This window comes from Glycine max, chromosome 12 (assembly GCF_000004515.6).
Source record: "Glycine max cultivar Williams 82 chromosome 12, Glycine_max_v4.0, whole genome shotgun sequence".
NCBI lineage: Eukaryota > Viridiplantae > Streptophyta > Magnoliopsida > Fabales > Fabaceae > Glycine > Glycine max.
The window spans coordinates 4,484,799-4,511,439 of NC_038248.2; the positions used below are offsets into that span (position 1 = coordinate 4,484,799).

Sequence of the window (26,641 nt, forward strand, 5' to 3'; positions counted from 1 at the left end):
GAAATTTGTTGACGAGATTAGATCTTTAAAAGTCATATAAATCCTCACGTGGGAGGTATTGGTCAGGCAAAAAAATTTCCATGAACTCATCAATCTTTTTTTTTTTTAGTTTTCCGTATGTCTCCTTCTTTGTAGGCACGCGGGGTTGAACACTAGATGCAAGTATCTCTCTAACAAGAATTTGAATCTTAATTCATTCTATTATAGAATTCTTCGTCCCCCATTGCCCAGAGGCTCTTTGGTATGCGAAGGTATGGGGGAAGGATATTGTACGCAGTCTTACCCTTGCATATACAAAGAGGCTGTTTCCGGATTCGAATCCATGACCAACAAGTGACCAACAAGTCAACAAGACACAACTTTACCGCTGCACCAGGGCTCGTCTTCCTCATTCTATTAATTAATCCTTTTTGTTAGACTCAACCTAGTGAGTAAACTCATCAATATTTGAAACCCACTAAAAGGTTTCTTATTAAAATTGAAACATTTTCAAATATAAGGCCAGGTTGTAAAGGTCAACGTTTGATTATAATTAAAAAAAACATTGTTGCAATGGTTAAAATCGACTGAAAATTCAGACTACTACCCTGTTGATAATGATAGGACTATGGCCGTCTGCAAAAATATTCATAACTATTGTTTGATCTGAAAAGAACTGCGGCTCTTACAACTCCATCTCTCCATCCAACGTAATTAAAGTAGTACAATGTTCTCCCCAGGGAAACAACAAAAAAAAGAGAGAAAATATAAATGATGCGGAGAAGACTACATTGAACAAACTTTAAAATGATTGAAATAAAAATGGAGGAAACATCAACAGTAAAATTTGTGGACCCAGTTTAATTGTAATTAATTCTCTGCTTACAAAGTATCCATTGCTTCAAAGTCAAATTTGATCTTCTTCCATACTTCACAAGCAGCAGCTAATTTAGGACTCCATTTGCTAGTCTCACTGATAATTTCATTACCTTCACAAGCAAGATGTCCTTCATTTCGAGCCTGCACATATGCTTCAAGAGCTACTCGATTAGCTACAGCACCTGGGGCATTTCCCCAAAGGTGTCCTAAAGTTCCTCTGCCAAATTGGAGTACAGAATCATCTCCAAAGATCTTGGTCTGAGCAGGCATATGCCAAACGTGAATACCTCCGAAAACAACACACAATACACCTGGTAGAGAAATCCAATCCTGAGTGAAATAAATACCACAACTTCGATCTTTTTCAACAAAATCATCACGTAGTAAATCAAGAAAACCTAAAGTGATTTCTCTTTTCCCTTCATGTTTACTTACTACGGTACCAGAGTGATAGCAATTTTTTTATAAATCATGGATTTATCTTGTATCTAATATGTATATACAAATTTGTTTGCAAGTTTACTAGGTTGAAAATGTTGAATTTTTTAAGTTCAAGGATTACGATCCAATGTCACATTAAAAGCCATCACTAATACCCTGCTGTAGCCTGAGTAGGATTAAAGTTTTAAATTGAGGTTGCCGTTTCATCATATTTCTTGATATTTCAGAATTTTATGGACAAATACAATCAATGCAATTACAACTACAGACACCTCAAAAACTTTGAAGTTGTGACTGGTCATGGACTGATTTTTAAAACCTTGGGTAGGAGCATATATGAAAAAGAAACACATTACTTTGATTCAAATATGCAAGAGGATGATTCACAAACCAGAAATGATCCCTAGCAAACGAAACATAACAACACATGTATGAGTAATTCTAAAAAATATTTACGGTTAGGTTTGGTGGAAATCTGACAATTACAAAATGGCAATCTAAGTAAACACTTTTTGTTGCTAAGACAGGTACACTCCTATTCAAATATTAAATACATATCAGCCACCATTTTGTCTTTCTGACAATGGATTGGTCTCATAAGTGTAGAGCAAAATGGAGAAATAGAAGAAAACTAGGGAAAAGAGTTTGTTGCCATAAAATATATATCTCATTGCAATTGGAATGGTGAGGAGAGAACTGAACTAGGTGAAGACGATAAGTATCAACATGTCCCCAAATTGTCCGCTTCCTGTAAAGGATATAGAAACAGAATGATATGACTATGCTTCCAGCTAATGACCACTTGTATGCTACTAATAATTCCTCTGTGTTTACTCTGAACTGTGATATATACTCGTCCAAGAACACCTCCTCGACAAGCATAACAAATAAATATAAATGTGGACCTTCTTGGGCAGCATAAATGTATGCAAGAAGAATTCCATTCCTACCATCAACTTCTTCTCTGATGTTCTAAGCAAAGTTGGGGATCTTCTGACATTTGCAGGCTTTCCTCATTGGAAAAACCAAAACAATTAATTAACTTCAGCTTTCTCGTAAATGTTTTATAGCTCAAACTACTAATTGAATGGATTGCATCGACAAGCATTCTTGAATTTTCATGGAAACCTATGTTTATGGTGCGGCAAAACATAATTTCTTATATGTTAACCAATCGAAAAATGAACCAAATTGTAAAAGTAATAAATACACAGGAACCAACACTGCTCTTGATATAATATTAATGATTTTTTTATCAATGTTATTTCAACTATTACTTTAACCAACTAAGTTACTCCAACAATGATGTCTTATGTGAAAGTGTTGGCATTAGGTAATCGAACTTTGAGTGTTGGCATTGGGTTGACAAAGAGAGAAAGAGGAACTCAGAGTAAAAGAGAAGTGATCGAAAAAAGAAGATAAAAAAGCAGGGTGTGACTTGAGAGGGATTGCATTAACATTGTGAACTAGAATGTTCAGTTTTACATCAACAAGGGGTTCTTAGGTTGTCTATTTCGGTTTTGCAACCACCATAGTTATTTCCTAAATTAGCATTAACGCTTCCCAAATTTGTGATCATAAACAGGGTCACCAGACATGTGAGGGTGAGAGGTTAAGACAGCATGTACGTCGACTGACTGAGCCCTACGCGCCTCCGCTGGGTACCTATTCATAGAGCGCCTGCCTAATAAAATTCATAGGCAATTTGTTATTTAATTTTATTAATACACCTTTCTTTTATATTTTATTTCTATAAATATCCTCTCTTTTTTAAGTAATTTTTAGGAGTGTAATTTTTTTAACATTTTGAAAAGTATTTTGGGAAAGCCAATTTTTTAGACTTAAATATAATTTTGATTTTTCTATTTTACTCAATTCATAATTTTAATTCTTTTATTCTAAAATAAAAACATATGATTTCTTATTTTAGAAAATTCATAATTTTATTTTGATCTTCAATTCTACTTTCATTTTATTTCTTTTATGTTGATCCAATTACTTAAACATAATATATTCATTTAAGATAAAAAAAAAAAAAGGAATTTGGTCTCTCCTTCAAATAAAAAACAGTATCATAAAAAAAAATTAAATTAATTAAATATAAGAAATAAAATATAGATAAAATTGATGATTGAATCAAAAATTATAAATTTTATAAAATAAGAAAAATTAAATATTTGTATTTTAAAACAGGAAATTATAATTGCAAATTAAAAAAGTAAGAGCAACAAAGTTGTATTTTAGCCTATTTGTTAGGGTATTATTATATATTCTTTAAAAAATTCAAAAACCAGAATAATTACGATAACTTTGTACGCATGTTGGATTTCTTGCTCAAAATGATGTTTCTATTTAATGTCTTCCTGAAGTATGACTTCACTTATTAAAACTAGGGTATATGGTCAAATATTGTCATCGTGGGATTTATGGGGGTTAAGTATTTTAATTGATTTCAGATTCATTTACTCAAGAGTTTATGCAAAAGTTTATCCAAAAAGAAATTTATTAAAGAATTAACTCGTTTTTGTCAATAAATTTTAAGAATTTAAGAATTAACTCAAAAGTATGATAATTATAAATAACCAGTTGAAACAAAGGCAAAGTAAATCAAACAAAACTGTAATATTGTACTTCAAAGATCAATTAATTCTTTTTGAAAATGCAAAACGATATTTGATGATGAAGTGGAAAAGAGCACAAGATGTACCCTTCCACCAAAAGGTCTGCATAGCTGCACTAATTGTTTTTTTATATAAAAAAACAAAACAAACATCAATTATTTAAGGAATACTTCTTTCCCGCGAAAGCTTTAAACTTAGGTTCTTCCTCCTTAGAAGACTCTTGAGTTGTGCCTTTCAGGGAACCCTAGAAAATTTGGTAAATTATGTCAACGAACCATGGGATGAAGGAAATTGTCTGTTGCTCCACAAAGATTACTACAAATAAGACTCACCTTTGGGGGTGTCTGAATCTTGGATGCATTTGCATTTGCATTTGACCGAAACACAAGCTTTCCAGAAGCTCTACGTGAAGCAGTACTTGATATTTTAGAATTGCAATTCTTGGTTTCATTTTCAATCTCTAGCTGCTTTAGCATTGAAGAAGTTTCTTCAACTGATGGTGTACAAGGTTCGCCATCCAAACGTCTTCCAAAACCAGTGAATGGAATGATCCGGGCAGTCTTAGTTGCTGAATCATCATGAACTGAAACACTATAGTCAGAATCTTCTAATGAATTCTACATACACCTGAAAAAAACAGTAAATACTAAAAAGCATATTCCAATTTCCAACAGACAATAACCTTCAGTGCATCCCTTGTCAGATGAAGCAGATGGCAACAGTTTCTCAGGTTCTTTATAATCAAGAGGTTGAGCAAAATCAACTTCACAGTCTGTTTCAATTATACTGACTGCATGAGAGGGTTTAGTTTCCACTATGTCAATGTAATATTTCTTGTTGTTGTAAGGAATCATTATAGTGTCACCGGTTGTTAAACAAGAGTAGCTCCTCAGTGAAATCTCTAAGCTGCACAAATGACCAAGGGAAAGAAAGAAATTAGGAAAATATTAATTAACAAATAATTATGAGATTTTGTCAAAGAAGCAACTACATGTGGCACATTTACATACATGGATTTTGGATCGGAGATGTCCAAAAAGTCCTTGGTGTGAGGCTGCAGCTTCGCATAAGTTGCTCTTGGAACGTGGGTGTTTTTCAGAATCACAGTGTTTCGCTCTTGTAGTTTCATATTTTTCATCATCTGTCAATAACTAACAAAACATTAGAAATTGTAAATAAAATTGGCTAATCCGTTAAGCAAAAGAAAGAAATATGAACAAAGAAGGAAAGCAAATCACATACCCATTCTGGCATATATATGATCCCCTCATCAGCAGTAAATTCTAGGACTCCACAGTGAGTAACTCTTTCAGCAGAAGGATTTCTCAGTTCAAATAACATAGGATACACTATGTCCAAATGTGCTGAAAGATTTTCACACGAATAACCAAATAATTCAGTAGGACAGAAGAATGAATCGTATTGTCGAACCAATTTCACAGACAGACATAGACTTACCAAGCCGAAGCAGGGCTGAAGGGGGCATGATAACTGAAGGCAAAAAAAGAGTTTGCATTAGCAGTTTTATAGGCATGAAAAGCTATCAAAGTTTCGAAGATATTAACATATCAAAGAATAAAATGTAAGTTGTAGGCATACATACTTTTACCACCATTTTCCAGATTTGGCTGCAAAATATCAAAAGTCAGTATTAGTATCAGTTTTGAGGTTTGGAATCACGTGTAAACAACAAATGAAAAAAAAAAGGTGTGACATCCTAGTTTAGTTTATATGAGAAATGCTAAAATATCATAACTATGATCTTTCAACCAATATAATGACAAATCTGTGAAGTGACAAACACACAAAAGGATAGGTTTGTCCCACATTTTAAATTATGATAGAAAACCTTTGGTTTGAGAAAGAATTAGGTATGCATAAGGTGACATGTGATCATACTTTTTCGAGGAAGCATGCAGGGTAGCAACGATAAACATCTTGAAAGATCGCACGCCGTGCACGGTAATCCGGTACCTCTTCATCCCAGCCAGTCGGTGGCAAAGCCTTTCAAACGGAAAAAGGAAAAGAGTTAACACTTAATACAATCCCAATCATTATCATAAGCAATAGTACCCAATTACATCAAAACATGGAGGAATTACGTGTTGAAGACACTATCAAGCTGTAAACTATTGAGTCACACATTGATTATGTTATGTCTATACTCATTGCAAATGCTTTTAGTTTCTATATAAAAAAAAAAATTGTTCACTTATTGCTCATTTATGCAAATGCTTTGTGTGATCCATTTATATAAATATAAATGGGGAATTAAAAGTAGTTATTTTTAACATAACATGAATCACACATGACATTTTCAAAAAATGAGAGACCGAGAAAGACCATATTTCACTCTCTTTTAGACCGTTCACTGTTAGGTTCAATCCAAGGTTTTATTTTGGCTATTACAAGAGGTTAAAGAACAAAAGTAATTATAATCCTTCATTGACATCAGTTCAATAATGTGAGAATTTGAAAAAGGTTAGAAATACATTCTTTTGCAGTCACTTTTTTTTGTTTGGTTAAAATTTATTAAAAATAATAAAATTTTATATCTCACATCATATTTAATAATTATTTCTATTGTGTAGTTTTAATAGATTTTAACAAGTGTTTTTGAAGAAGTGTGCTAAAAATATATATTTTTAACACTCATCATGGGACTTTCTTTCTTTTCAGTGTACCAAAATAGTATTTGATCATTTTTTTTACAAACTATAACTATTCAATGCAGGATAAATAATCTGAATCTGAACAGAAAAAAGAAGAAGAAAAAAAAGCATACGTACCATGTTTAATGAGTCTGAGAGATCTTCCCCGGACTGCATGGTAATTATCGTCTGTATAATAAATATATAAGCAAAACATAGTGTTTTAAAGCAAAAATGCTAACATTTATCCTGCAAACAGCTTCTTCTTTTTTGAGAAAAAAAAAAGTTATGAAAATATTAAAATCGCATAATTATAATTTCCAGATGATCTCAAAAGTATAATTAAGAGAAAAAGATCATCGATCGCAACTAGTAACGACGATAAAATCATGCAGTAACAGGAAAAAAGAATGCAAGAAAAGGTTTTAGCGGATGATCATAAGTTTTGAGGGACATGACGTCAACCTTTGAATGGATTATCAACGACAGAGAATAGGAGAACACCAAGTGTTGCAATGTCGGAGTCCAAAGCTACGGTGAAAACTGTGAGACTGGGAACGATTGTGATGAATAAGGTTCCAAGCTTTTATAGGTTACCTAAGATATAGGTTGTAGACCTAATTTCAAACCCAAGTCTCCAGAATTTAATTTTGAATACTCTCCTGATATTATTATTTTTGTTCCTGAATGAACACTCTCCATAGTCGCGTGAAGCATATATTATTTTATCTATATCAATATACAAACGAAATACCACTTTATTTAATTATTTTTTATCTTTACAAATTTTAAATTATTTTATCTTTATCCTTAATAATATTAAAGCAGTAACCGTAATTAATCATCTCTAATTATATAAATTAAAACTGACTTACTAACCATCAAAATTAGATAATCACCCACTTATCATTTTCCATTTTTATGTGGATAATTTTATTTTTGAATTATTTGTTAAATTTTAAATTTTTCTTTCAACTTACATTAATTTCTCACTACTTTTATATTATTATTTTTTTATTCTATCATTTTTTATTAAAATTTTGGAGTGGCACGAAAAAAATTGTCATAATTATCTACTGACTTTTGGACTCTGACTTATCTATATTATATATAATTTGTTTATATCTATACAGAATTGTCTAGAGGAGGGATTAAATTACTTAAAAATAATTTTTTATAATTATTTTCATCTCTATTAATATTTTATTGAAATTTAATGAATAAAATTAGTTACTTATTAAAATTATATTATATTTTTAAGAAAATAAAGGATAAAAATGAAAAGTAACTCTCTTAAACTTATTCTATAAAATATTTGATAAAGAGAAATTTTTAGTTTTCCAATAATTTTAAGTTGGAAATATTAGTGTCTGGTGTTTAGTTTGATACCTAAGAAATAACATTTCGAGAAACGATTGTTTTTTTTTTTTTGAAATATTTTTTACCAAAATTTCCACAAAAATATTTAATGGAAAATAAGAATGTAATTTTCTCGAGTTAAAAACAATAAATTTAATTATGATAAAAAATATCACGTTACTTTAGATTTTTTATTATAAATAATAGATAATTTTGTATATATCATATAACAGATTTGAGCAAATCTCGTAAAAATTATTCGGTTCGTATATCACGTGTGATCTTCGTAACAACCCTTTCCATTTTTTTAATTATTATCAAAATATTTTATTAACAAATTGTTAACTGACTTATATGATTTGATTGAATCATACTATTTTTTTTAAAAGGAGAGTTAATCATACTATTATGTACGTAAACATCTCACTTAAATTTTAAAGCTTACACAAATAAAGTAAAAAAAGTCCACACTAAATTTTTCTATTTCTGCTCAAAATAAAGATAATTGGATAATTAAATTATTTTGATGAATAAAGGCATTTTTCTACCAACTCCATAATCACAACAAATTTATGTAAAACAGTGAATTTATCTTCAAACATCTGTGATAAATTTAGATAAAACAACCAATTTATCTTCTACAATCTATAATTTGTCACATATTTTATTATATATTTCCATTTATTCTTTCCATCCATTTTAGTGTGCATTTGAATTTGAATTTGAACAGATATAACAAATTATGTGTCAGATTACAATAATATAAGAATTTTAATATAAAATAATTGGACCTGGAAGAGTAATATGAAAAGATAAATGTTAAAATTTAAATTTAAATATTATTATTATTATTATTATTATTATTATTATTATTATTATTATTATTATTATTATTATTATTATTATTATTATTATTTCCATTTTTATATTTAAATTTGAATTTAAACATTAAAAGAAAATACATAACAAATTATGTGACAGATTACAATAATATAAGAATTTTAAAAGACATAACACATTAACACATTATGTGATAGTTTACGATAATATAAGAATTTTAATAACAAATAATTGAAATAGTAATAGATCAAAATAAATTTGAAAATTTAAATTCAAAGATAAAATAATCTTTTATCTTTATATTGATAAAAAAAATCTTGGAATGAAAATTGAGCACAATTTTTTTCTATTTGATTTAATTCTTTTCAAAAATATAACAAATTGTGTGTTATGCTACTATAATATAAGAATTTTTAAAATAAATAATGAAAAAGTAGTAGGAATTGTAATAATAGGTCTGTTAAAATTCCTATTTTAATATAAAATCAAATGAAAAAAAATAAACAAAAAGATGTTGTTAAACAACTTAAGTCATGTTTTGATATTGTTAAGTATTTTGTATTAGATGAATTATTTATTTGTAAACATTAATCTAATTTTATTTTATGTTCATAACTCTTAAATAATATAAAAAACGTAAACTGAAATAACAACTTCAAAGTTTAAAACATAACAAGGCTCTTACTGTTTACGCCTCCCGTATTTCTAAATATATCCCTTTTTCATTTTTATTTCCTAAACTACCCTACTAAATAAACTTCACTCATCCTTTTTATCCATGTCACAAATGACTGTGTTCCATAAAACATACGCCCCTCTACCTCTACATTTGAAGAAGCCTGCACAATTCTCATATTTCTATAGCAGATGCAAATTATATTGGAGTACAAGTGTGAGATGAAATCTCACATCGAGTACAAATGAAAAAGTTAAATACTATATAAGTGAAGAGAATACCCATAAACCTAAGTCTTAAGATTTTGGATTAAAGTGTAGTGTCAAGTTCCCTTATATGATTGTTCATGACTAATTGGTGTAAATCTCCCCGGACCGGCTCAGATAAGTAAGATGACGGCGATGACTCCTTAGCCTTGTGGATCCCTTGTATTGAAAGTCCTGAGCCTTAAAGTTTTAAATGTGATGTCAAATTCTCTTATATAATTGTTCATATCTCATTAGTGTAAACCTCCTCGGTGTTTACTCCCTTTGATTCCCCAACAAATTCAATGGTCACACCTGAAACCACCACACATCCTTGCGTGCAAGGTTCATTCCCCAAATGGAGGAAGGCGATGAATATACAGAGTTGGTTGAGGGAGCGATGGTGGGTGAATTGGTGGAAAAAATAGGATGCCAATGAGCCATGATTTGGGTTTGGAGGTAGTTGGAAAATAAATGGGAAAGGGAGGGGGTGTATATAGAAAATAGGGAAGGTGTAAATAACATGTGTCCATAATAATAGGCTATAATTTTTTTTGACGAACCGTACTAGTATAATTTAAAACATTAATATTAATAATACAATAAAAATAATACTAACAATTAATATTAATAATACAAAAAAATAATGCTAACAACTAATACTAAATATTTTACTAAATTTGATAATATAATATTCCATCATTTCAATATTAAATATAAAACAAAACAAAATTCTAACTTTTTTATTTAAATATTATAAAAACTTAAATTTTCATGAAATTATTATAACAAAAAAGTAATTTTTATTAAATTATTTTTTCTTACATAGTACCTTTTTTTTTTACAACGGAGCCGTCTCATCACACGAACTATTCTTTGCATTTTGTTAAATTATTATAAAACATTTTAATTTTCATTAAATTATTATATAGTGTTTTTTAATAAAAAAAATAGAAAACTCAGTGTTTCATTGGATTGAGTTATAAAATAAACCAAATTCAATCTACTTTATAAGTTGTATATTCTAATTTATAATACATAAGCAGACAAGTACTTTTCGGAAAAAAAAGCAGGTAATTAATTAAAAGATGTTTAGTGTTCTATTAACCTGCACCGGCTAATAACTTCCTTTCTGCTGTTATTTCTTTAGGCTTTTGCTGTTTGTTGTCGTCTATATGCAAAAAAAAATTATAATTTTATTCCTTTTATTTTTTTAGAATAAGTTTGGTATTTCCATACTATTGATTTTATTGTAATATATTGGTGCTATATAATACTTATGTGATAATGCAATAAATCAATAAAATACTTGTTTTTATTTAAAAAAATTTATAAACACTATTTTATTAACGAAGAGTTATTAATTTATTTTGAATTATAAAATTTATAAATTAAATTAAAATATTTAATATTAAATTTTACTTGTATTTATTTTTATTATAAAATTTTATTAAATTATCTAATGTATAGATTATTTTTTTAAAAAATATTTTACATAATTTATGTAAATTACGTAAATTTAAAATAATATATAAATAATCTAAAAAATTAAAGTTAAATTTATTATTTTATAATTAAAATAAAAAAAATTATTATTCATGTATAAAAATAAATTTACATATTTTTTTTATAAATTACATAAAATAATTTATATGAATAATTTAAATATGAATTTATGCAATTTTCTTAATTCATATAATTGGTTTTAAAATGTTATTTATTAAATAATTTTTTATAGTTGAAATAAAAATATTAAGATGTAAGTTTCCTTAAAAAATAAACATTAAAGTTTTATTAATTTATATAATTAGAATAAAAATAATTTACATATTAAAATAAATTTATGTAATTTGTGTACTTTACATATTAATTGATAGAATTATATAGATTTATACAATTAGAGAAAACATAATATAATATGTATATTAAAATTAAATTACAAAATAATTGATGCAAATAATTTATATATTAATTTATAAAATTTAATAATAATTGGTAAAATAAAATAAAAAAATATAAATTATTTAAAATAAATTTAAAAAAATTATATTAAATATTTTTTTAAGTTATAAATTTTTAAAATTCAAAAAAATTAATAATTTTGAACTAATAATACATATAAAATAATATTTATAAAGTTAACTAAACAAATCAAATATTTTAGAGGTTTATTACCTTATTTTAAAATAAGAGTTTATGAGTTAAGTTCTTATCAGATCCATGTTAACAATCTAAATAAGCATCATTATGTCACATCAAAATTAATGTTTCATTTTAGATGGTTAATTGATAAAAGAACTTAAATTACTTATTATGAAAAATAGAAAAAATTAAATATCTTGACTTATAAAACATGGGAATGTGAATTTGAAAGATCAAAATTACAATTAAAAAAAAAATAGATGATAGCATATATGGAGAGTTGAATTCCCTCCGAATTCTAAGCAATGATATCAGAAAGTGATGTGCGAATGCTATGATTTTCAGCATACTAATTAAGGGAAAATATTACATTTATTTTTAATATAATTTTATTGTGATTCTTTTATAAAAATTCAACTAATCCATTTTAATATTAATATTACAAAATATTTGCATTAACCTTAAAATTTTAAAAATTAATATATCGACGATCAAATTTCTCTTAAACAAATTGGAGGAATCGCTCCAAATTCTAGTAAAGCCGTTTTGAAATGGGACAAACTGTTAGGGAATGATTCACCACTTGTAACATAAACGAGAAAATAAAGTTTAGAGTACAGCAGTGAGCATTAAGCAAATGAAGATTTATAATAACTACCAACTTCTTTCTATGTTGCTCCTAGGCATCACTAGAAAACTAGTACATTAATGTGGATATTAGATATCCTTCTAAAATCAGTGATTTCAGAGGAGTTTAAGTCTTCTACTCTTGTTCATAAAAGTGCACATATAAGAGGGTATTTTCACTATTCAAATAGAAACAAAATATGATCATGATTCACTTCTATTCAAGGATAAATATACCCTTAGTGCACCTTACACCTAAAACAATTTTCCTTGCCAATGAGTGGGTTAGGAGTTGGTCATTCCTCAAGCAGGAACCCAAGAGGAAACAGCAAAAAGAATTCGCCCTTTCCATCCTTGCAAAACCCACTTGCCATCCTCATCAACCACAAAATCTTTATGATGTTCCTTCTTCACCATTTCCTTCACTCTATTCACATGCTCTGGGGCCAATGGAAGTTGCTTGAACCCTGCTCTCTGGTTCCTAACTTGCCACTGCTTGTAGGTTTCTGGCCTTTCAACCCTCTCTGCCCCCTCACATGCTATCACATTGATTGCATCCCTTCCGAACACCCCTTTCTCAATCATAAGCCTAGATGGATCTTCACGAGGCACGTTAACTTCAAACATGTCAAACAATGATGAGAAGTGGAAGAGTGCTTCCCTGAACCTTGTCACGAAAAATGGTGCATTGTAAGTGCCATTGACGACCCCGTGCATGAAGATGTTTGGATTGATCCTCCTGATCAACCTCAGCAAAGCATCTCTTGGACAGTTTGCAGTCACGGTTTCATCGGAAAGGTTCTTCAATCTGTACAAACAGTTAACCACAGTTACTTCACTCCTATCAATTTTGAGGTCCTCAAGTCTTATAGTCTCCCATTTCTGTGCAAGGCAATTGTACTCAAATGGGACTCCAAACCTCTTGCAGTACTTCTCCAGCCACCGCCCCGTCTCCTCAACCCTTTCCGCCGGCCTAAATCCCGGCTGGGGAAGATCAATTCCTGTCATAAGAAGCTTTGGAGGCCCGCCTGGCCTCTCTGAAAGCCGTTGGATGAGGCAAGGCCACTGGAAACCATAGCTAATCCCAAAGTCAATAATGTGAAGACTGCTTTCATTTTGCGCTAGCTTCAGAATAGTGCGGTTTGCCAAGAAATTAGACATCCTTAGAAATGGTGATGCCGAGATATACACTCGGTATGCTTTCAACATATCTGCGGCAGATGCTGACTGAAAGGAAATGAACTTTGGTGTCCCAGCAGCTAACCGTTTCTCGAGGCCATCGGCGAAGTAATGAGCCAAACGCTGAAGTCCATCGCCAAAAGGTGAAGAGTGCTGCCTAATCTGCTTCAGTGTTTCATTTGCAGTCCTTTGGTCAAAGCTAGCCACAGCCTGTGCACATTGAATTAGCAAAGTCCATAAATCCACCGTCGTCACGCTTGCCCTTGTCCCCTTATTGGAACCTCTCTTTGATCGTGTTTTCTTCCCATTAGATCCTCCTGAGTCAGCAATCTGCGATGGTGATGGTTCACGGCCAGCATAAAAAATGGATGGACTCTTACCATCCTTACAAAGCAGCACCTCATCAAACATGCTAGATGGCTCCGAATCATCGGAGTAGACAGAAGAAAGCTTGTTGCTTCTCTCTTCTTCATGTGACATATCATTCATGAGATAACTCCTCTTCTCCCTCAATCCTGTGGCTGTTACAGAACCCTGCATCACACCATCCTCAATCACACGCGGCTTGTTCTGTGGGTGAATCAAATTCCAGGCTCCATTTGAAAAATGGACCCCAGCTTGTGTCTCTCTAAACGGATCAGGAGCTACATATGCGTGTTCCGGAGAATAAATTAGAGATCTTTGTATGAAAGAGGAATCAAAGTCACTAGCACCGTTAAACCAATCAGACTCGCATGAATTATCAGTCGTATAACTGCTAAAACTCTCAGAACTAGTAGTTCCACCAAAATTATCATCTTGGTCAGGGTTATCATCAAATTGACGAGGTGATGAAGGGTAACTTCGAACCAATGCATCATAGAATGATTTTTCAGCAGCTTGGAGTCTCAAACAATCCTGCAGCATGCAGGGTTTTCTCTCCAAATCATCCTCTTCATCCATGAGAATATCACTTATGTATCTGAGAATTGGATTGGAGTGTTTAGTACTCTCTACATGTTCTCTATTCGAGCTTGCCCCAGAAGAAGGACCAGAATCAGTGGCAGATTCTGAAGGGGAAACTGAATCATCCACCTCAAACCCACTTGCCGGATTCTGATTCGAAAACACCGAGACAGGACCGTTTTCAAATATGAATCCGTTTACAGAACCAGGGAAATTTTCCAAAAGGGAATCCGTGGAGAGCATGTTGGTACAACAAAGAATAGAATTCGAACCAAAAAAAAAACTTTACTTTCTACAGAGATCTGGTTTCTGAGGTGCTTAGCTACTAAATAAAGCTACAGCAGAAACAAGAATCTTTGACTAGGCTGAACGTTTTAACACTCCAAACACAGTTACAGAGAACAGGAACAGATCAAGTAATTGAAGTAAATGATATGTAGAACAAAGTGATAAAAAAAATATAAAGAACAAGGAGGGAAGTTCAGGAATCTAAACAAGACAAGAGTGACCCTAGTCCAAGTACTAGTCTTTTCGGATAATACACATTCGAGAATAGATTGTAACGAACAAGAACGAATGAATGAATGAGTTTTGTGGCAGAGTTACCTGAGAGAATTTGAGAAAAATCCAACTAAAGAGTGAGGAGTAACCGCAGAGGCTTGGTGAATGGAGATTATCCCTTTGCTATGTTATACTATGATATATAATACAATATTTTAATTTATAAAAACAAGCTTTTTTCTTTTTCTCATACTGAAGTTTCTAGGAAGGTAGATGATGTTAAGGTGAGACTCTCTCGAACCACGTCACAGCCGCCATCTTTCACCACCTTGTGTAATTATCGTGGGAATAAATCCTGAACTTAATTTTCTCTATCATTAACAATGTAAACATTTATTAATTATACCCAAAGTCTATCATAATTATGCTTATAAATTACATCATACGAAAAAAAAATTCGTATTTGAACTTAATAAATTAAAATGAATTGTTTGAATTTAATTATAAAAATTATATTATCGTTCCATTATAAAATATTTTGTATAATGAAATTGTCAAGTTCTGTAATTGTTTTGAAAATTATATATAAAATAATTTTAATTAATTGATAATGTTAAATATTTATCGGGTAATTTATGAAAAATAATCTATTTTTACTGCTGAAAAATACTCTTATTAATTCCCACTTTTAAATAATTTTTATTTATCAATTCTTTAACCATAATTATTTTAACAATAGTAATTAATAAAATTATTAATCAAAAAGTAAATTTAATCTTTATAAGCATTAATTATTTTCTTCCTCTATTAAATTAGTATCTTCCATCAATTTGAATTTTAACATTATCAAATCAATTGTAATGCCAATTAAGTTCATGAAATTGTATCTCAATGTCAAATTAATCTCTAAAAATAAATAAATAAATTATTGAACTTATTTAGGATTTTTTTCTTCTTTTCATTTTAGCCTTTAAACATATTTTATTATTATAACTTAAGACCAAAATGAAAAAGGAGTTAATTTTAGGAACTTAAATGAAATATTAAAAAAATATATCTTAGTTTTTTTTTTAATTTCAGGGATTAAAATAACCACAAGATACAATTTTAAGAACTAAATTAATCATTTACTGTATAAATATCACAGGAGTTATAGGTGGAAATTGATTTAGAAAAACAAAAACTAAGTATTTTTGGTACACTTGTTTTCTTTTTCTTAGGTACGCGCAAATCATGTTTGGATAAAAGGAGATAAGCACGTCATAAGAATAAAAAGGAATGTCTCTTTGTTCACACTTTACAAATTATTTGGGAAACATTTCAGTCTAGATGACTGTCATATAGCTTATGTTTGATTATTATGGATGTGTGAGTTATTATAATTTTTTAAAAAAATTAAAAGTACATTAAATTATTTAATTTAAATCAACATTTTAAACTAAAGTAATGAATTTCGTTGGCTTATTTGAATATATTTTTCTATATACACTTACAAGAAAAAAAAATTAAGAAGATAAAATTCAATCAGTTTTTATATAATAATGTACCTTAACTTTTGAAAATAAAAATAAAAAAACTTTTCATATGTCTGATGTAAATACATATTTACTTTATGTTTAGTTAGTATGTTTCAATGTAAAATTTTCCATCTTTTCCAAGGTGAATTCGGAGTGAAAAATTGAAGGAGGTGCTTCACAAGGATCTCACATGATATCCCAATATGCCAGCAAAGGCAGGTATGAATGAGCATTCTTGTTCTAAGTCTGCGACAAGGGGTGCATATATACCTACATGAACTACGACACTTAAGTTAGAATCTAACTGAGTAACCACACTATATAGAAATATGTATTTTCTTGAAGAGGAGGATATTCATAGAGCTCTACTAAGGGTCATAGTCCTTTGCACATGCATGATGACGTTGTCTCTTTGTTTCGTGGTGTGGGTCTAAGTTACGACGATTGCCTTGCCAGTTGTCATGTGTGAGTTTATAAAGTCAACTATTACTAGAAGAAAAATTGAATTGTATTTTTAGAATTTTTTTAACTTTTTTTCGAAAATAAAGTTGTCATTTGAAAAACTTTGAAAGAGCAGATAACATAATTTTTTAAGAATAGATACATCTAATTAGATGATGATCAACAGATTTTCGTAAAAATAAGTTTTTCAAAATCAAATCAAATTCAAATTTTATGTCAGTTAAGTACGTGCAATAAAGATTAGATGCAAAATTTTTATGTCCGTTCATCTCTTTCATTGAGATTATTATCAAGTTTCACTAATTTATAAAAGTTACAAGTATTATTCATTATCATTTTAAGTTCTTACAAATCTAGCTTTTCTCTAAGATTGAACAACCTAATATGCTTTATCATATAAAGTCATTGTTGCCTCTATTCAAATCAAAAGTTTGTTGTTTGGTTTATTTATTGACTAAATCTTAATTGTCTTACATTCGAATATGAAATCTATGTACTCAGTCTTTTCTCTCAAGATGTTCAAGGTGCTTTGAAAGCTTTTTGAACTTTTACAAGAATGTACAAAAAGCTTTTTACGGAAAAAATTTGAATGTTAGTGTGTAAGTTCGTAACCTAATTCTTCAATGCTTCTAATATATATAAGTCTTATTTTTCAAGTGTTGATTGTCTCTAAATGAATAGAATTTTTCACTTGAGCTCACGTTTGGAGATTATGATTGTTGAAATATTTAATGTTTACATTAAATGCACGTCTCCTTGTTGGAAATCACTCTTGTTAGTTTCTTTCTCGGACATTTGGAAAATCACTTCCCTTTTGTTAGAGCATGTTTGTTACAAGTGTATCTTTTGATAATGTTTGACAACTCCAAAGTATTTGGTCTTCATTTATTTTTCATGAGATTTAATAGATTATTGAAAAATATCTTATAAGACAATTCCTACAAAATGAATATCAAACATAATATTAAATGAAATCTTAAATATATTTTTTAATGCTATATCATATGAATGAAATATTATTGCAATTCAAATATTAATGCAGCTTTATATAAAATTTTCATCTAATGTAGCCATATTCATTCTCATGAAAAGAGTATTAAAATTTATAAGGGCTTTATCGTAAAAATTATAGATGAGGACAAATTTGTGTTTGACCGTTTTATTTCAATACTAATAATCTCACTATAAAGAAAAAAAAAAGGAAAAAAGAGAGGCTGAGGAGGACCACGTGCAATAAACAGTATCAATAGTGTGATGGTAAAAGTTATGCACGTAAATGACTACATAATGTATTGTAATCGGCACATTGTCACTTAAATGGCAGGAAAACATGTTACTACAAAAAAAAAAATGGAAGAATGTAGACCGTGGAGAGTCTGGTTTATTTAAATTAAATCTGTTATTTTTCATCAATCTTATTTAACATAACCTAGGAGTATACCTCAAGATAGCATGAAATTATTGTAAATTTTATTTTTCTATTTATCTTTCATTCCTAAGATAAAAACAATCTTACTTAACATAAAAATGAAATGAAGAAAAATCCATCAAAATCAGTCACTGTAACTCGTACACGGCCATCGGCAGGAAATGGTCCCAAATCCAAGAAGTAGTCAACGAAGGCTCAGTAGTCAAAAGCGTACACATGTTGAAAGGATATCCTTGACCACCAAGTTATTGACTAAAGTATATATTAAAATTAAATTAAATACCTCCATCCAACGTGAATGCCTTCCATTGTGATAAGTGACAAGATATTCCTGTCCCTTGATTCGATATCATGCCCAAATAATTGACTTGGCATCAACATCTCATCTCAAATCTCAACTACTGTGAATATATTATTTATGGCATCAAACATATCATAAAAGGAAAGGACAATATGATCCAAGGGAACTTTTTCCTTTTTCTAAAATAATTTTTCAATAAAATTAGTTACAATTTATTGAATGGTTTCGCATTAGAAAATTCTCCCACTCAAAACTTCATCAACTTTCTTTCAAGTTTTAATAAAGTGTGTTTGGTATTAGATTTATCCAGATACACTCCCCCGGCCCAGTCCATTTTTTTTTCTTTTCTTTTGTTTATTCCCCAAATTATGATTCTTTTTGTGACTGAACCTGTCATGTTTTCAAAAATAGGATTCAACGGTCAATTAAATAAAAAAAGGTGAAGTAAACAAGAAATGAATCAGATAACAGATCTGCGCTGTTGTTGATTTGCTACTTGGTGAACACTAAATCAATTGGAGCAGTTCTATGCAAAGATCAGAAGCCCGATTTCTATAAAAACAAAATGGAGAACAGGGAATTAAAAAATTAAAATATATATTGATTTTGCATGGGGCTTGGTCTTCATGAAAGTCTCGCTCCCACCTAACGTAGCACATCAACCTGTAGTAATAAATATTGTTAATTTTAATTTCATTTTAAAAAGCAGAAAAAGAAATCCACATACTAGTACTAGTAGAAATTACTGCTGGACTAAGAATAGTATCTTCAGACTCCAGTATGGCACCATTCACCATTTTATGTTAACGAGAGTTTAGTTTAGCAAATGTAGCTAGATTACAGCTGCTCCGGATTAAGTTTGAAAATAATAAGTCTGTAAATTTCTTTACAAGTCTGCCACAATCTATTTGAAAAAAGTTAATCTAAAAAATTTTGATCTTAGGAGGTTCTTTGAACTCTACATCACGTACTTGTCACTTTGGAGATCCGACAGGAAAATCTGAATCATTTAAGAAATATAGTTTTTTTTATAGGATAAGGAAAAATAGTTAAAACAAGATACGTACATTGATAGTTTCAAAAAATAAAGAATCACGACAATCTTGCGGCTAGAGAAACTAAGGAGCTCATGTGAAGTTCCACCCAGCATATATAAATCTCCCTCTCTTTCTCAATCAATTCGTCTTTTGCAGAATGTGGTATTTTGGTTAAATTAAATATCAAACTTTATTACAACATAGATTAAAAAACTTCACCAATAAATGGTTAGTTTAAATAAGATTTTGGACTTGAATATTGTATTATAAATGAAAAAAATATGATTAGAAAATAAATATTTATTATAAGTAATTAGTTAATTTCTTAACAAAAATTAATCACCACCGAATTAATAGATATTTCTTTACAATAACATTTTAAGAATTTTTTTTTAATAAGATGCACGTTACTGTGAACCAATCACTTTAATAATTTATTGCACTAGCAGATACACCGTTTCAATAATTCTTTTATCTATGATGTGTAAACAGAGTTAATTAATTCTAAAATAAGGTGTAATGTATTTTTATTTGTTAGGAAAAGAGAGTGTATTTTATTTAATAAAAAAAAAGAAGGGTGTTGAAACTGGAAATATTGTAGTAAAAGGAAAGTGTTATAGTGCACCTTGATTTCAATCCATGCTCGTAGACAAAGACAAAGCATAAAATCAAGCTCATTTAGATAAAGAATATATGAAATGTGCATAATAAAAATATGTTAAAGAGTAAGATCAGTTTTTACAAACTTAAATTTAATTCAAATTTAAGTTTGTAAACGTTAATCTAAAAATCTTCTTTCATTTCAGCGCGTAGCCGTCAGCACAGGAGACAGCGGTTGCTGCTGTTGTTGGGACTCGCTAAGGTTGGACTTTATGCACGAAATGTGGTCCTTGATAAACAAATTTATGTCTTATCTTGGTTGTTTGTCATTATAATTACATGATATTATATGGCAAATCTGAACTGACTTTAGAATTTGAAGAGTAAAATATATGCTGGTCTCGTCAATCCGCGTCTTTAATTATTTTGTTTACACCTTTACTCCACTCCGATTATTATTGTTTTTTCTCACCGGTCCATTAACTAATCTACAATACTAGTATAATATTTTAATAGGATAAATAATTATTTTTATCGTTAAATATGTAATTTGTAGATAAATACATTCTTAAAAGATAAAAATATAAAATTTAATTCTTGAAAGTATAAAAAGTAAGATAAATATATCTGGCTGTTAACTTTTATATGTCACCGTTAATAAAATAGTTTACGTGATACAGAAAGACGAATTTATCACTCAAATGATTGTCAATGTGGTCATGCTGACTAGATTGAACAAAAATGTCAATAAAATATCATTTTTGACATAAATGTTAGTAATTTTTTGTTGGACGAAAATGTCAATATATTTTTATTGAAAGAAAATGTCAATAATTTTTTGGACCTAAATGTCAGTATACTCCATTAGACAAAAAATATTCATAAGTTACCATTACTAAACAAAAATGTTAGTAATTTTTTATTGGACTAATTTGTTAGACCCAAAATTTCGTTTCATTTAAGAGTAAAATATAATTTTATAATAAATTTTCGTTACAAACATAACATTACAATAATCACTTAAAAAATATATTGACAAACATAATTTAAAACAAACATAATAATAACAATAATATTGATTATCAACCATAACTTTTATCTTTTAAAAATATATTTATCAACAAATCATACATTTAGAAACAAAAGTAATTATTTATTCTATTTTAACCTATCCAAAGGTTTGTATAAGAAATTTCCCTATAATTAGAGGAGGAGGACCATATATTAGATAGATACATGCCCCCACGAGGCCAAAGGTGTCTGTCAACACCATGACGGGGCTGAAAAAATGATGGTGATTCATATTTTATGGGGTTGGAGGAAAGAAAGAGACCTTTTGGTTGAAGAGAGAGAAGTCAATCCATACACAGCACCCAACACAACACAACAAAGAAACTATCCATGAAAAGCATTGTCTTCGTGCTTCACCTTTTGCTAGGGTAGCTTCCCATTAGATTCGGACACCGGTCTACTAGGAAAGTAATTTGATTAATTGTACTATTAAGCAAGTGTTAACAAGTTTATTTATAATTACTTAAAAATTACTATCAATATATTTTTTTTATCATAATTTTCTATGCATCCTAACATGATTTTTAATGTTTTTTTATTAGTGAGCAAAACTCATTATTATTATTATTATTATTATTATTATTATTATTATTATTATTATTATTTAAATTGAATTGGATTATTCTTTTACTTTGAATAATTTTTTTATTTTTTGCAAATATTTTAAATTTTGATTCCAAAAGATAAGTGAATTATTTTGGCTACCAACAACTTATTAGTTAATGATTTCTATTTAAGTTAGTTTATAATGATATATATATATATATATATATATATATATATATATATATATATATATATATATATGATTATTTAATATAATTGTATAATCAATAAAATTGTCAAAATGCATGAGTCCAATGGATCGGTCTAATGATTTGATGGGCCGATTAAGCTAAGCATTTGGGTGTTGTTGGGTGCACCAAACAATATTGATGGTGCAGCCAACATTTTTTGTTAATGCCCAAAATGTTCCTTGTCTCGTTATTCCTTTTTAAGTTGTTTTTTCTGGTTGAGTGATGATCCGTAGGCAAATTTTTTACATACGGATCAACTTGATCAAGTTGGTTATACGGATGAAGTTCATCCGTATTGGTTTTTTGGTTTTTTTTTAAACTCCTTAAATTTTTATTTTTTAAAATTATTAATATGTTAAATAATATTAAATTTTGTAATAGTAAATATTTTTTATTTATAAAAAAATATACAGATTAAATAATTCATATGATTTATATCAAAATTAATTGTCACAAAATTTATTATTTAAATTTACATGCGTATTAAATATACATTAGAAATTTTAGTGTTATGTATAGCAACATTATTTATTTTATAATGTAATTGATTCATTAGTTCAGTTGGTTAGAGTGTTGTGCTAGTAACCTAAAAGTCACAGGTCTGATTCTTGCTTGGGCCATTAATTTTAAATTAATTCGTCACAAATATTGTTAAAAAATTAATTTTTTTTTGAATTGGGCTTATGTGTCATACGGATGAAGTTCTGACTCATACAGATGAAAGGGCAAAATTGGAAAAATGTGAAATTACTAGGTGTACCATCAATTTCACTGGGTGCGCATAGCAGTTCCCTAAACTCTTTAATTTGTGGCCCAAAAGAAACTAGGTCAAATTGACTTGATGAGCCGAACATGTTAGTCCATGTTGGTAAAGTACAAGTCTCATTACTAGTTGGCTTGATACATTTAAAAAAAAATCATGTAAATACATATAAATTAATGTTAAAAAAATGAATCAATTTGACCCAACTTCATAAAATTGACAAATGTGTTACTTATAAAAAAAATAAACCAATATGACTTGATTTGTTTTTTTAATGCTTTGGCCCATTGGGCCGGACTAGGCCAAGCAATCCATTTTAAAAATATAATGATTAAGACTTAAAGTTAAATTTGATATTATTGATTAAGTTGAGAATAATATTGTATCAATTAATTCACACACTAGTTAAAATTAAATTTTTTAACTCAATATTATGTATCTTAGTTATTGTCTAAACATATTTTTAAGGTTAAATTAGTTTATTGATTATCTAATTTAATTTTTACGTTTGATTTGGTTTTTTATTTTTTTCGAGTTCAATTTGGTCATTTAATTTTTAAAATTGATTTGATTTAGTCCTCTATTTTTTGGATTCAATTTGATTTTTCAATTTTTTAAATATGTTCAATTTGGTTTGTTGTCTAAATTAATTTGAGTGGTCCTTCGGTCTAAATTTGTTTTTATCATCTAAATGTGTATTTTGTAATGGTTTAAAATCGTCACTAAATAATTTTAAGCAATTACAAAATATGATTTGTTAACAACGTTGATTCAATTTAAATGATAAGATCAAATTGAATCAATTTTAAAAAATAGAAGATCAAATTGAATCCCAAAATAATTAAAAGACCAAATCCAATCTAAAAATTACATTTAGAGAATCAATAAACTAATTTAACCTATTTTTAATTCCTTTAAATATGTCAAAATTTGATTAAAGTCTCTAAAAATATTTTTATTTTATTTTGGTTCTTATTCTCTTAAAAGTGAATTAAGTTGTCCCTCGTTGTTAAGTGACTTCGGTTAAATATTGAGCCAAAAATTATTAAACTCTGAAAGAACGTTGTTAATTTGTAATATATATTTTAGCTGATAAAATTAACTACTAGGCAACATGTTACCTAAAATAATTTCTAATTTGATCTATAGTCGTATTTAATTTCATTTAATTGTATTTTTAGTCTTTGTAAAATAATAATTGAGTGATTTTAATTCTTAGTGCTGAATATATTTTCAAATTATTGAAATTTGGTCTACCCAATGCTTCATTCAATTTTTAACATCTAAGATGAGGTGAATGACATTTGTAATGTGAAAATATCATAAAAAATTGTATAGATTTGGTTCAATTGTTAATATTTTATCTAATTATTAACTAACCAAGTGACTTGATGCAGGTGACCTTTTTTGATGTAGTTAACAATCTCTTATGACATGATAGTCTATCTTTGGGGCATGCCGCATGCCATGTAAATTTAGTTTATTGTCACGTCACAAAATACAATTCACATAAACTCAAAGTGTTAATAATTGTATCAAAACACGAAAAAACTGAAGACAAGGAATGAGTTATCGACAGATGAAGTCATGGGGACTATGACTCACGCACAAGAAATTAATGTTTGATGAAAACGACAGACTTCCATCGTGAAGATGATCACTCAGAGGAAGAAGAAAATGCTCTCAACGAAGGAGAAAAACTCTCTTTGATCCATATTCTAGAATTCAGGTCTCGAAGGAGGAAGATGAATCATATATGTTGTAACGCATGGAAAGGCACTCTCATATATAGTTTCGCTCTTGTGCAAAATCAAATTTCAGAAGTATGGAAATGTCTTCCTATTAATGAAAGAAGATCATGTTTTGATACTCTCGTCAATAATGAAAATTATGATAACGAACAAATTGTTGAAAATGATCATATCAAAGCAGTTAGTGATCACAATCAATCACTAGGACTCACTACGGTCAAAGTAAGGGACCCCAAAGTTGGAAAAAAATTCACCAATAAATACAATGCAGGTGGATACTCATTCAACCATGGAAAAAGATCCTCTGCAGTTTTTTTCAGAATTGCATCAAATATCAGCCCTTAATTAACTTTAATATTCAATAAATTCAATATATATGTAAAATATAAGATTGAGCAAACAAACACCATGCAATTTATAAGATCCAAAGAAGTTACATCTTGTAAAGCATTGTTACAATTTCAAACTTAGTTTTTGGTGGTGCAATTGAGGCAGCGAGAGAACGTATTCAAATTGTATAATTTATGAGAAAGAATTTATAACATTTAATTAGACCCTATAATTTCTAGCTTAAAGAGCCCTTCTACTCTAAACGCCCTACTTATCATTACAGAATTTGCATGACACTCAGTAGTCTAATTTCTACCAGCAAAGTAGGCTGCCAGAGCAAGGATATCAGAAACTGAAACCATTTAAAGAGAAAATAAGCTTCACCATTGAACCATACATGCTCAAATATCTCGAGACTCAAGAAACCCAGCAAGTGTTAGTAGGACCATAACCAAAACGCCAAAGCATTAATAGGGAAAATAAGAAGTGGATAAGTAAAAAAGCCAATGAGTGATTCTTAGAATCATACCTTTAGTCTACTATGAGCTCTGAAGCGAGTTCATTAGCATCTTATTATGCTGGCACCCAACAAGTGGAAGCATACAAAATGCGGCCCTTCCAACCTTGAAGCATCCAGTTCTTATCTTCATCTAAGACAAAATCTCTGTGGTACGATTTCCTTAACTCATTCCTAAATTTGGCCAATAATTCCTCATTCAGTGGTAGCTGCTTGAAACCAGCCTTCATATTCCTAGCCTGCCACTGTTTGTATGTCTCGGGCCTCTCAACCCTCTCAGAACCTTCGCATGCTATAACATTCATAGCCTCCCGGCCTAAAACCTCTCTCTCAATCAACATCCTCCATTCGTTTTCACGAGGTATGACAGTGTCACACAGATCATAAATAGTAGAGAAATGGAAGAGTGCCTCCCTAAACCGCGTGGTAAAGAAAGGGGCATTATATGTTCCATTAACAATGCACTGAGTAAAAATATGTGGATTTATCTTCCTGATCAAGTGTAGGACAGCATTTCTAGGACTGTCCACTTCAATAGTCTCATCCATTAAATTCTCAAACTTCATCAGAGAGTTCACAGCAACTAGCTCGTTGGTCTCAATATTAAGGGCTTCAACCTGAATGGTTTCCCAGTTCCTTGATGCTATGGCATTGTACTCAAAGGGAATGCTGTAACGCTTAGAATAGTTAGCAAGACGGCAACCTGTCTCCTCAATTTTTTCTGTGGGGCGAAAACCAGGTTGGGGAAAATCTATCCCTGTGATCCTCAGCTTGGGAGGTCCACCCTCTCTATTTGATAAAAACTTAATAAGCATTGGCCATTGAAAACCATATTGGATACCAAAATCAATAATATGGACGGTTTCTGCCTTGACAGCTGCTTTCATAATCATTTTATTTGCAAAGAAATATGTAAACTTCTTGAAAGGGCTGACTGATAGAAAATCTTGGTGTGCCTTCAGAAACTCAGCAGCAGTGCTC

The 26,641-nt window shown here is 29.6% G+C and overlaps 2 protein-coding genes across 2 annotated transcripts in view; both read right to left on the reverse strand.

The window, feature by feature from the left end:
- Window positions 1-861: 861 nt before the first annotated feature.
- LOC100812915 (ubiquitin recognition factor in ER-associated degradation protein 1) lies at window positions 862-5,411 on the reverse strand. Its single transcript, XM_014764638.2, has 6 exons — window positions 5,379-5,411; window positions 5,163-5,284; window positions 4,931-5,061; window positions 4,603-4,826; window positions 4,253-4,503; window positions 862-1,116 (listed from the first exon to the last, which is right to left on the reverse strand). Exons 1-6 carry the CDS (start codon window positions 5,404-5,406, stop codon window positions 862-864), a joined length of 1,011 nt encoding a protein of 336 aa, XP_014620124.2. The 5' UTR covers window positions 5,407-5,411.
- Window positions 5,412-12,763: 7,352 nt separating this feature from the next.
- Window positions 12,764-26,641, reverse strand: part of LOC100815586 (uncharacterized) — a 36,651-nt gene continuing 22,773 nt past the window's right edge. Inside the window, exons 7-8 of the mRNA XM_006592132.4 lie at window positions 25,721-26,070; window positions 12,764-14,837 (exon numbers count right to left, since the gene is read on the reverse strand). Coding sequence (XP_006592195.3) covers window positions 12,764-14,837; window positions 25,721-26,070 — 2,424 coding nt within the window. The remainder of the gene's footprint in view (window positions 14,838-25,720; window positions 26,071-26,641) is intronic.

What these genes read in the sequence shown, in the direction of transcription:
- LOC100812915 (XM_014764638.2), bottom strand. Translation starts at nt 5,406, where the DNA reads ATGCCCCCTTCAGCCCTGCTTCGGCTTG. An exon ending in TTCAGCCCTGCTTCGGCTTG is followed by an intron (nt 5,285 to 5,378) that starts GTAAGTCTATGT and finishes AAAATCTTTCAG; the next exon opens with CACATTTGGACATAGTGTAT. An exon ending in ATCTCCGATCCAAAATCCAT is followed by an intron (nt 4,827 to 4,930) that starts GTATGTAAATGT and finishes TCATTTGTGCAG; the next exon opens with CTTAGAGATTTCACTGAGGA.